Here is a 12,804-nt window from a genome sequence, read left to right as displayed (position 1 = left end):
TTGTGTATGCACCTGAGTCCGCTTGATAGGATTGAAAGGACTCAGATTATGCACATGCACAAACAATCCATCACACACACACTTTGTATTAGTGAAGGGTAATATTATAGATAACACACCTCATTGACTAATAGGAATGGATTTTAATTGAGTGTAATTAACGTCCATTAAGACCCGTGAGTCCTCATGGGATATGATCAATGGTGATTAGAGGTTGTTTTATATGGACTTTATTGGTATACCCAGTGTCATCTGCACTAATAAGGATGATGTATTGCCTTTGCAATGGCCCCTAGATCTCCACACCACCAGACACAAAAATATTCATTTGCTTCTGCTTAGAAGTTGATTTTCAAGTTTCTGCTTTTTATACTTTTACCTCTGTGGTCATATTTTACTGGAACCAGATGTAGTTCTACAGTGGATTTCAATTATTTATAAAAGTTAACAACAAAAGAATGGAATTTATACCTTGACAAATTACTCAAACAACTTAACATGTTTAACCTTGCATTAACACTCTGCGCTCTGAAGTATATACTTTCTAAACAGTCCAAATAAGGAATCCGTTTGCTGGCTTAGGGGTGAAAACGTGGCAAAAATCCCAAACAGCTGAAGACATAAAACCCTGAAGGGGACTGAATTACAAAGCCAACAAAAAAAAGAAGATCCAGAGCAGAGAGAAAATGCTGAAAATTGCTAAAAAGGCAGATTTGTGGGCCGAAAGAGAATTAAGATGCACAGCAGGCCGTCAAGGGCATGCAAAGAAAGATCGGTAGACAAAAATTATCCAGAGTGCACCACTCAAAGGATCAAATGCAAACAAATATAGATGAACCAACACACAGCAAAAACAGAGACAAAGACACACTTAATTGGGAGGTTTGAGGTTTGCCCTCTAAACAGGGATTTGTCCCTCTTCCTTTGTCATGTTCTGTTTGGCTCTTTGTCTGGATCTCCCTGGGGATAAACTAAAGTGACATCACCCAGTGTGACTTTCAGTGCTCTGAAAGTTGTTAGCCTTTTAACAGCTAAGACAAAATGAATATGACACATGGATGCACATACAGTAGACCGGCGTGAAGAAACACACATGCTCTCATCTACAACCCTAGAGTCTCGGGAAGGAGAGGGTACTGCTACACAGTTGATATTAACCTCATATAATCACTTCGCTCTTTTTCACGAGTTTCACTTTACCCCAACCTTCCCTCAGGCCACTAACCATTAACCTTTCATGGACTTCTTCAATCAAAACATTATAAGACCAACGCTAAATGCCTCTGCAACACTGAGTTAAAATAGGGGTGAGGTTCGAGTTGGATTTACAACAATGACCCTGAAACATCCATGAAATAATTACTGCTCATTATCTAATTACCAGCTCAAAATTTTAATTCTTTAATTCCCTCTTTCATGCCCATCGTCATTTTTGTCTAGTTTCAAATTACTTACTCAGTCTTTTAGTCCTAACCAACAACTGAACAAAGGTGAGATTGTTTTATCACTCATTCCTTTTAATCCTCTTAAAGATTAGCATTTAATTACAATATCACTTGGTCCTTATGTCGGTGTTGTGGGCTTAAATTCTACACACCAAGGCCAGCTACCTCAAACTAAACACACTATGTCAGTCATGACAGCCAGAATGCCCTAAACCTAATTTCTGGAGTTCATCATGAGCTGTTTACTCTGTAAATCAAATCCGTTCAATTTATCCCCATTCTTGTCGACCATTTTACCCTTATCCAGATACTTCTTTCCCCATGGTATTTCTCCCCTTCCCTTTCATTTCTCTTGGATGACAGGAGAAAGCTACTTTTATTTATTTTTGGGGGGGTTTTCTGTTTGTCCTCCGCTACTCAACTGCTGAGCCCATCAGTGCCCATAATAATCTCCTCTGGCTTTAAGTCTTCTCACATGTTCACTTCAGGAAAGAATAAAAAAAAAAAAAGAGCATGAAGAAGAGAGAGACTAGGATGAATGAAGCTGTTCAAAGCAATACTCAGAAGAAAGTATAACCCAAAATTCACTACAGTCTGCTGTATTACACCAGCCTACCTGCTGGTGATAGGAGATCAGTAAGCACAGTGTATTACAATGTGAATGTTAGACATGATGGAAGTGATAAGATTAACATCCCATATCTGATAATGTCTAGATAAATATTAAATCTTTAAGAAATGCATTACATCCATAAAGGCTTCAAAAAGCAAAGAAGGGTAAAAGAAAGTAAAATGGGATTTAACTAATAATCATATTATTTAAACTATTGCCGTTAGTGTTAAGAAAGGGAGGGTTGTAGCACACGGCCACAGAAGAAATGTACTTTAAGTCTTTAAATCCTTAAATTCTATTAGATTTAGAAGGTTGATAGAAAGAACGCATCAAGATGATGGAGAAAATCTGCGGCAAAGTGAAATACCATGCAAACACACAACACACCAACACTATGCAGACAAGTTATGAGGCAGGAGCAAGGACAGAATTATGATCAAATGTGTTCTAATTCAGATTTCCAAGCCATGCAGGGAAAGGTGGATGAGAGAGGTGCCACGTTTTCCTTCAACAAGGCAAAAAAAAAAAGATCCGACAGTTTCGGCGTAGCCACTTATTAACAACAAGGGTATGAGATAGCTGAAGTCATAGCGAGCAATTTCAAGCTGTGGACACAGTATGCACAAATGTAGACTCATTCTCTCCCAGCAAGTCCTTCTGGAGCAGCAAATAAAATTGTTCTTTAACTTAGCTGAGATTGCAGCCTTAAGTTAGAGTCACTTTGTATCCTTAATCTGTTTCCAAGAACAATAAATGAAACTAACCACCACACAGTAGGCTTTAATAGAGTTCAATTATGCGAAAGTCTGTAGAATGTTCTTAAATTGGACAAGACCTCATAATCCAGCAATTATATTAAAAAAAAAAAAGAAAATCCGAATAGTTCCAGTTACATGGCTTTCATAGTGACGTGTTAAGCTCCAAATTGACAGAAAATGCTAATCTCAAAGCATCTTATTACTATGCATTTTTCCTCTGAGAGGCAGAAGAGACAGACGAATGGAGCGAAAGAAGAACAAAAAGGAAACGGGTGTGAACGACCACAGAAAAGATCAAGAATAACGAATAATGGGGAAATTGTGAATGAGCGGGGTCAATAGTGGAGTTATCCTCCAAAATGTAAGGGGCAAACAGAGAGAAAGAGAAGTCATGAACATCTCTTATCACTTCTTCTCCCCACACCCCTCATCCTCTTCTCCTGAGAAGAGCAAAGGAGATGGGTAAAGGAAGGATGATCAATTATGAACTGTGAACTCCCCCTCAGTGGGGCTGTCTGACTGTTGGCTGTAGATAAAGCACAGTTATGACAACCATACAGTACCCTCTCATCCATAATAATCTACAGGGATGGAGAGGACTTTCACACATAGGAATATTCATTCTCCACAGAAGAAGTACAAGAGGACATTCTATATGACAAAATATTTTAACCGCTCATCTATTTTAAACACCCTCTGAACCATTTCATGTGGCCAATGGAATATAGTGTGCGCATCACAGAAATCTATGACTATATTTTTGTCTTGATTTTTACATTTTATGCAGGGAGACTTGGTAAGCATCGATTGAAATTGCTTAGAAATGAGCTTTTTTTAAAGTCATAGGTGCCTGACCACTGTTTTTTGCTACCCTCAAAGTAAAGGTTTATCTTCTTTTTTTTAAATAACTAACAAGCAGCTACTTGAGTTTTGCTTATGAATTTATAATTAGTAACAAACCACAGGCAGTACAAAAAGAATAGCTAATGATTACGCAATTTGTAGAGAATGAATCTATATTAGCTGCGGTGCTTCAAACGTATTCATGATCTTATCATCACCTAATGATTCATTCATTCATTCCAATCTGTTCTTTGGAAACGCGGTTTTATCTACTACACACACTGGTGTGAAAAGTGTTGGCCCCTTCCTGATTTCCTGTTTTTTTTGTATGTTTGTCACTTAAATATTTCAGATAATCAAAGAAATGTAAATATTTGACAAAGATAACAAAAACATTCGAAATGAAGGTCTTTATTATTTACTGGGGAAAAAAATCCAAACCTCCATGGCTTGTATGAAAAAGTGATTGCACTCCCCTCTGGTGTGACATCATTGGAAAGCTAAGTTCAATTTCTTTAGTCATATATGACTAAAGTGGCAGTAGCCAGGCCTGATTACTGCCACTGTTCTCAATCAAGAAATCACTAAAATAGGATCTGCTTTACAAAGTGGAGTAGACCAAAAGTTTCTTAAAAGCCAGACATCATGCTGCGATCCCACGAAATTCAGGAACAAATGAAAAACAAAGCCTTTTCCACATCTATCAATGTGGAAAAGGTTATAAGCCATTTCTAAAGCTGTACGAAGAGTAAGGAGATGGGTACGGGGTTTGTTGTGAGGCCACATAAACAACCCAAAACATCCCTCCTCCATCACTGTGCTTGACAGTTGTTATGAGGTATTTGTGGTGTGGTTTTGTTGTGTTTCGCTAAACGTGGCACTGAGCATTATGTCCAAACATTTCCACTTTGGTTTTAGATGTAAAACATGCAGCCATGCTCTTATATAGACCTATTCTGTTCCTGCTGTAGGCAGGAAAACAGAACAGCTGTGCCGTGGACCGGTCTTTGTTTAGAATTTTTAAGCAGTTAATAAAAGGCTAGAATGTTGCCAGATGACAGCTTACAGTTTCAGGACTTCACCAGTGTTCCCTCCTTTGCTTTTTTTGTAACAGAAGCCTACATTTATGTGACTGGTCCAAGAACTCAGACTGAAAGCAAAGTATAGTTTATTAGGCCGCTGAATCCGTATTTAGCCAAACAGGCATCTAAATAATGATAGTCTTCTTCACAGGCTGCTTGTTATTGCCATCAGAAAAACAAAATATACTAAGACATCTTGTAAAAGCAAGCTTTTGTCAAAATCCCTAATGGTACATGGGAAATGGACATTATGATATGCATTCTATTTTATTTAGCAGATAAGTGACATAAAAAGCCCTGTCTGAAGTAATTAAGTAAAACAGAGTCATTGTTTTGGTCTGATTTATTCACATTTTACATCTGAACAATCATGTTGAATAAAAACCAGGGCTCCCTTGGTTTCCTCCACTCTGTTGAAGTGAGAAAATACAATAAATAAATAAAAAAAAGTTGAGGGGTTATCTAAGGTACTGGGGGAGATTGTAAGTGTTACTGGAGCCTCAAAGTCTCAAAATCTCCACTAAACATCAAAGAGAAGAAGATTGGCTGTCCTGCAGAACTAATGGATGTCATGCATTCCAATGCATGAAGAGAAACACTCTCTTTGCATAACCGAGCAAATAATAGGACTAGCAGCAGTTAGCAGCAGTGTTATGCTACAGTTAGAGGCTTGAAAATGGAAGAGAGAGAAAAAGAGAGAAACTACAGTACACTCAAGCATCTAGATATATTTTCTTGTTTTGTCCCACATTGCGTGTACGCTGCTTTTTGCTCTTCTCCGATGTATCTGCTTGTGTATATGGTTGTGTGTTTGTTAGTGTGTGGCAGAATGGGCTCCCTGTTGTGCCCTGCAAGTTCATTGTAATGCCCGAGGCTGCCAAGACACACTGCATTAGCTTGTAGTGCACATACACCCCCTAACATGCACACGCACACGCAAAAAATGTAGCTAATTCTGCTGTTTTTCTAAAAGGCATTTCTCGCGAAGCAAGATCAAAGATCGGCTCCTATTCAAATTAATGGGAAATTACAGCCAGCATTAAAGTTTCATTATGTTTCGCTTATGACCAGCGCTCACTCTGATCAGCGATCATGAACACGGATGAGAGAAATACACAGGGTGATAACTGTACACTCTGAGGAACAGGAAATTGACTTTGTGAACTGTTTGGTCTTGTCTACAACTGTTAATCCAAAAAAGCATTGAACTAGAACTGATTGTGAACTTTTAAAGGTCATCCACCGATGGCATGTGTGTTTTTGTAAAAACTGATGTGAAACAAAAAGAGCCAAGTTTTCTCTCAAATATCCAAAAGATAGGAGTCAAAAAAGGGTTTTTGGATATACAGCCAGAAGTATTCACAGAATAAATAAAAGAACAAGGTCAACACAAAGCATACAAAGTACATGATACACTGTCATGGCACTTACCTCGTTAATCAGGATCCAGTGACAATCGAAGGCCACCAGGTTTGTCTCCACCACCTACGAAAACACAAGACACAACATTTTCTTTTTAAATTGCGCTTAATCTCTGTGACCAACAAAGGCAACAGTGGTCGGGCTTTTTATGATTTACAGTAAAATAAATTATTACAGACTTTCATATAAAGGCTACTGTCATTGTGAATCACGACTTCTAAAGTGTGAATATGATGGTAAACAATTTAGTGGAAAGCTGCAACGGTGAAGCGTGAAGGTGTGAAGCTCGACACAGAATTTCTATCAAAGGTGCTCAAGGTATCAGTCAAAAATCTTTTCAAACACATGCAAATGTAGTCATGCTTGCCTGACCCAAATACAGCCTTCAACATCAAGTATTTTATCACTTTACACAATTTAGGCAAACTTCTGAGGGGATTTCATTTGCTTTTCCTCCTGCAGTGATCTCTGTGTGTGCGAATAACACAAGACAAAATCAGGGGCAAACAAAAAATGCCTCAGAATTGTGTGTTTTTCAGCCTAGAGAAAAACAAAACAGTCTCCATGAAGTGCAACTTAAATATTTATATGTGTCTATCTAACCAGCAGCTACACAAATGTTAAACGCTGCAGTGAGGACACATTGGAAAAGGGCTGTCTACCGCAGAGAACAGAGAGAGAACAGTACTATAGTCAAGGCTAAACCTTTGGAACTTCAGCCATACCTGCAGTATATTTGCACATATCGTACATTTCTATTAAAAGGCTAATCTGCTCTGCTATATACGTATAGCAGTAACAGTTCTTTGTGTGTGTGTGTGTGTGTGCGTGTGTGTGCACGTGTGTGTTATTCGTCTGTGATCACTTTTAACAATGACATATGATATGAGGACATCAATGACATAATAAGTAGATATTTTTGTTTGTGTGTGAGTGAGTGTGTGTTTGAATAAAACAACAGACTTCTTCTCATTAGTATTTGGAGTATTTGGTATTGATCTATTGAACCTAATCTAATTAGCTTTGTCTTTAACACAGTAATCTAGTTCATTACTTTTACCAAAGTCAGTAATCACATTACACTTACTAGCAATTAGTTCAGTTGTGGTAGATAAATGCTCGAGGTTTGCATCAGTGGCAGAAAAAAACAAAACACCCAAAAAAAAAGACAATTATGTGATGGGAAAAGGAAGAAACTGGTAACGGGAACAGTAAAGGGTCTGCACTTATTAGCATTTATATATTATGCATACTATATTTATATCCCATTTAACCTTTGCTAGGATCCACAAAGAGCTTTGTTATGTGTTTCTCATTTAGCCATTCACACACTGGCAAAGGGCTGGAGCTGGCGAGGTGTTTACCTGCTTTCAGGAGCAACATGGGGTTTAGTATCTTTCCCAGGGACTCTTTGGCACATGAAGGCGATCAGCCCTCCAACCCCATGACTACTGGACAGCCTGCTCTAAAACCTGAGTCATGGCCAACCCCATGCATCTTAAGCAATGTCATGGTGAACTGCAAAATTAAACATTTACTGAACAGACTGAACAGAGATCAGAGGGTTGAGTATTCTTACCTTGCTTTTGACTTTCTTCTGTCAAAAACACTCACCTTTGCTTTTTACCTCTTTTGTCTCTCATTTTCATCCTCCCAGAACCACCCTCTAATTTTTGTTCTCTTATCGTTGCTCTCCCCTCACCTCTCATCCCATCATCGGGCTTTAATTACTCACTTCTCACTCTGTGACTGCTCCTACTCCTTTTCTTCGCTCGCTCTCAGCCCTTCTCCCTTCAATCCCAGAGTAAAAATAGAGTGCCACTCATATTATCATTAGCTATAATTGTCTAGGTGACTATAGAACATCACGCCATAAAACACTTTTTAAACAAAAGGCAACAGCTGGAGAGGGTGGCGGTGTGTGGCTAATAATGGTTTAATCTCCCACCGAATCGCCATAAAACTTATAACACAGAAGGCTGCTGTAAAACACTCGACAGAAAACATAGTTTCGACATAGACAAGGTGTAAGGCGGAGTGACTGAGCTGTAAGACACAATATTTTTCTTAATTTTAGTTTTTTCTGTCAGAACCTCTGTTCCCCTCTACTTTCACTTATCCCCTCCATGTACGGGATCTGAAATGTAAGTAATGTGGTTTTTGTCGTTTTGTCCTGTCACAATGTTTCTGTTTATCTCCACTGAAAAATTGAATGAGTGGGCAGCGATAAAGGCAAAAAGGAGAGGGGAGAAAGACAACACAGGTTTCTCAAACTCAACTTTTCTGGTCAGCTCTCTTTCTGGCTTAATGTCCTTTTTTGCAGTCCTCTCTCTTGGTATTAATTATGAGTATTTGTGTGGGATTGCTTGCAATATTTCCGCTTTTTAAATATGAAAAACTTTAATCTGATATTTTATTCAAGATCATGGGAAAGTGAATGTGCTTGGACTGCAACATTGCTAAGCCAGATAGTACGTGGGTAGTAGACCACAAACAAAGTTTTTACAGCAGAATATTACTTTGTAATGAGCTGATAAATGATCTTCACCTGTCAGCGGTTTCAGTGTTGTGGTTGTCTGGTGTCGCTGCTTGTACGCAACTACTGCTGGTTCTGTAGTAAGTGCTTCCACTTTTCCCATTATGACCTCCCTCTAGCATCCGTATGGACAGATGTTTTAAGCTAATTAGTGAAATGGAAGATTCATAGAACTAGACATGACTCCTCAGGGGTTGGAATTGTTCAATACACTCTCTCAGACAAACACACACACACATATTCACACTCATACACACACAAGAACCAAATACCCACAGCTACAACAATTACTGCTGCTAAGTCCCGAGGCTGGTTTGTCTGTGTGCTTGCCCTTGTGTATTTGTCCAGATGTACACACACTTACAAAACATTACAGCCTTCGTGCCACCAATGGAGGAAGGTAGGGGGGGGGGGGGGGGGGGGGGGTCACCTGGGCATCATTCCTTTAGTGATAGCAAAGAAATCCTTGTGACCTCTCGGCCCACCTTCACAAAAGCTTCAATTCGCCACAGTTCTTCTTCTCTGAAGTCAGAAGATCGCACTAAAACCAGCTCCGTGGTCTGAGACAAATCCAATCACCTAGTGTCAATATAAGTAAGCCTTTTCTCAAAGTCTGAAAGCACACACAGAGAACTAAGACTGATCTGTAACATCATGCTACAGCGCACACCAGTCTTGTACGTGTTTATCAAGCGGCCGTGGGACCACCAAACACTGTTTTGATCCTGCAAATGACCTCTGCTCACCTGTCACTCCCGAAGGAGTACAACAAAGAGAAATTGTTGATTTTGGCAAATGGTTTAGCTTGACACACAAGTGTCAGGGTTTGCCGCTCACACTGAGGTCTGACTTGACAAAAGAGGGCGTATTGCTAATATTTTACTCACACACGTTATGCTAATGCACACGCATAATAAATATGAGCCTATACAGCACATTTTAGACAACTGTTCAAACAAACAAGGATATACGACTTCTTTTACAGACTGCTGTATATTCCCTGTATAGTGGGGCACTCTGTGTGAGAGGTTAAGAATGTAAAAGCAGTGGTATGATGCCTGAAGTGAGAGAGTGGGTGTTGTTATTGAATAAAGTGCTCTAAATTAAAAATTAGTAGTGTCATTTAATTTCATGCACTATTTGTGATCAAATCAAGCAAACAGCCTACAGCCAACCCTCCAAACTAGGCATATCCAGCTTCACATTTGAACATGCAAGCACAAGCTGTGAATTTATAAACACACAAAGAAAAAAAATCTATAAACACAAGCACAGTGATCCATTTCTACTTCTTCTTCTTTCACAGTCCAGCCCCTGTTGCATTTCTTGTCTGGAAAGCAAGATGTGCTATATGATTATGCGCCTACTGACACACACACACACACACACACACACACACACACACACACACACACACACACACACACATGAACACTGTGGTTCATCCAAGTGTGGTTTTTGATCACTGTAATTAATTTGTGTTCCTGTGCGTGCACAAGTGTGTGCCGGTCTGCGCTTGAGTGTGGACATAGGGGTCTGTGATTACTATTATCATCTACAACCCTTCATTCCACCTGGAATCATAATATGAAAGACACTTGGACTAGAACAGAAGAGAAACTTTAGGAAAGCAGGAACAGATGAAAGCGAAACAAAGAGACAGATAAAGAAGTTTACAAACTGATGGAGTGACACAATGCATTATAACCAGTGTTTTACTTCATCTTTTTTATTTTCCATATTTTGTATCAATGATATTTCCAGCTTTTTTTTTTATCATCTACTTATCTGCTCAGCCACTGTGCTGCTGGAAAATTAAGCTACCCAGTGATTTGAGAATGCTTAGTTAACCAAATAAAGTTATATTTGTGGCAGGGTTTATTTTCTTACTTAAAATAATATGATGGAAATCAGAGTCAGGACTCAAAAAGCAGAATCAGAATTAAAATCTGTTAAATCTAAATTATACACAATAAAACAATCTTGCTGTGTTGCATTCATATGAATGGTTTCCAATTTGTTTATTACCAGAGATGGGAGTCTCTCTAGTTCCCACTTTTGGTTTTGATTAGCATGGTTGTCCCACTGTCAGATCAAGCTAGGGATACTTTCTACATAGTCATCTACCATTAACTTGCTCCTTCTTCAGCGACTCTTCCTTCTTTCAAATCTAAGTTACAAAACATATGAAAACTGCAGCTATACAAAACACAAAGCGGGCTTTTACTAACCCATTACCCCCATTTATTCAGCCCGCTACTCAGCCTCCCTGTGCATGAAATAAGCATTTAGCACTCACCAACTGAAGCACTTTTCCCCGAAACATACAGTAACTGCTGTATGTCAGCACCTCACCCACATTGCTCCCACAGTGTGCTTTATGCATGATGCATGGTTGAGATTGTGTGTCTTGATGTCAAGCACGTCTGTTCGTACTGTGCTAAAAGACAAGATGGCAAGCAAAGGGTGGTGCATTATGACTGTGCTCAGCCTGAGCGCTGCCAAAAATGTAATCCACAGAGCAAAGCAAACAGACTTCAGCAATTACAGTGCTAACTAGACTTCTAATGTTAAGCCTCTTTTTTGTGTACATAACTGAAATTCAAAGGGTGTCCCACACCACATTCACCCAAATACATCATCTTGACATTGACATCCTGCTTGTCCTCCTCTTGTGATACCTGCTTGTCATGTAGCGACATAAACTCGCCTGACATGCATGTATCTCTGCATCTGGGATATGACAGTCATAAATGAAGCAGTAAATTATCATGTTAGATAGTGCCTTTGGGAAATAATACAGTGTATCCTGATTTACTGTGTGTCTGTGTATGTAGAAAACAGGCACACAAATACTTTTTTACACAAGCAACAGACAGCTGTTTGCTAACACACAGTAACTGTTGTGTTTTCAAGACTTCGGTGTGCACTATCCAATAAAAACAGTCAGACCACACAGGCATAAACTGTGTAGATGGGTGGCAAATTAAAAGAGAAAAACTGAAACCATTATATAGATCGTGTAGTTCATTTATGCTGCGGTGAGCATTTTGCTGGCATTGTTTGGACCAACTTGTCCCCTTATAGGTAAGGGTCACTGCAAATCAATACAAATCTGTTCTGAGCGATCACTTCTATTCTATGTTGAAGCATTTCCTTCCAGGATCAGTGGTCTTGTCATCTGTGGGTCACGAGGGGGTCAATGAAAAGTGTGGTGATTATGAAAATTATATAAATATATGTAATAGCCTCAAAGGTTGCAACTTTAAAGCAACCAATCAATTTGGTTCTTACTAGTTAATTAACTAATACATTTCCAAGGCCATAGTTAAGACACAATCCAAATTTTAAAACACAAACTAAATAACAAATAATTATAACTGTGGCTTTTACTGTATTTACAGTACATGCTGCCAAAGGAAAACAGCCTTCTTTGTGCTGAACGCGCTTGAGAAACGTGACATGAATCACATGGGTGTGAGACCTGTGCGATTCTTCCCAACAACTAATGACTCTAAATCACTACCATAACTGTTTAATTAGTTTGATCAAGCTGCGGTCACACGCCAATGAACTAAAAAGCGGTTGTGCATGCATTGTGAAAACAGAGCGGTAGGTGGAAGAGACACAAAGATACTAAACATTACACAATGTGACTATGCCTGTGTGAGTATTAATTTGTGTGTGTGAGAGTATTTCACAGATTATTGTCTCTTTGGAAATCCTATTTGAATAGTTCTCTCCCGCACACACCTGTCACACTCAACAAAATCAAGGAAAACCTCATCTTGAGTAGATCTCGCACTGTTCACCATCCAATTGCACAAGAGACTGCCATTGCTGATCAATCACTTGCTTTTTGATGAAAACAGGGGAGAAAAGAGCAGCAGAGTCATTCACCTATTCTGAATGCTGTCTGCAGATGTTTTTTTTCAGCAGCAGCTTTCTTTTCTTACTTTCTGTCTTTCTTTTTCCTCTTTATGTCTGACATACTGTATAATGTAAGGCTAGGACAGCAAAGGTCTTGCAAAAGTATGTGTTGTGACGGCAAGGAGTAGCAGGGCCAACATGGAAGGCATCTATCATCCTCAAACTGTGTGTTTTG

The 12,804-nt window shown here is 39.1% G+C and overlaps 1 protein-coding gene across 3 annotated transcripts in view; it reads right to left on the bottom strand.

Moving 5' to 3' along the window:
- The window catches only part of grid2 (glutamate receptor, ionotropic, delta 2), a 576,013-nt gene that overhangs the window by 175,874 nt on the left and 387,335 nt on the right, over positions 1-12,804 (bottom strand). For all 3 annotated transcript variants that reach the window (XR_015131855.1, XM_086314608.1, XM_086314609.1), the window contains exon 5: positions 6,173-6,226. Coding sequence is in view for 2 of the 3 variants with exons in the window: in XM_086314608.1 (XP_086170734.1) it covers positions 6,173-6,226 (54 nt within the window). In the remaining variant the exon portion in view is untranslated. The remainder of the gene's footprint in view (positions 1-6,172; positions 6,227-12,804) is intronic.

This window comes from Aulonocara sp. 'chitande type north' Nkhata Bay, linkage group LG12 (assembly GCF_057382095.1).
Source record: "Aulonocara sp. 'chitande type north' Nkhata Bay isolate Kocher_YH1m ecotype deep benthic linkage group LG12, A_spYH_male_GT1.1, whole genome shotgun sequence".
Classification (NCBI taxonomy): domain Eukaryota; kingdom Metazoa; phylum Chordata; class Actinopteri; order Cichliformes; family Cichlidae; genus Aulonocara; species Aulonocara sp. 'chitande type north' Nkhata Bay.
This window is presented reverse-complemented; position numbering and strand designations above follow the sequence as displayed.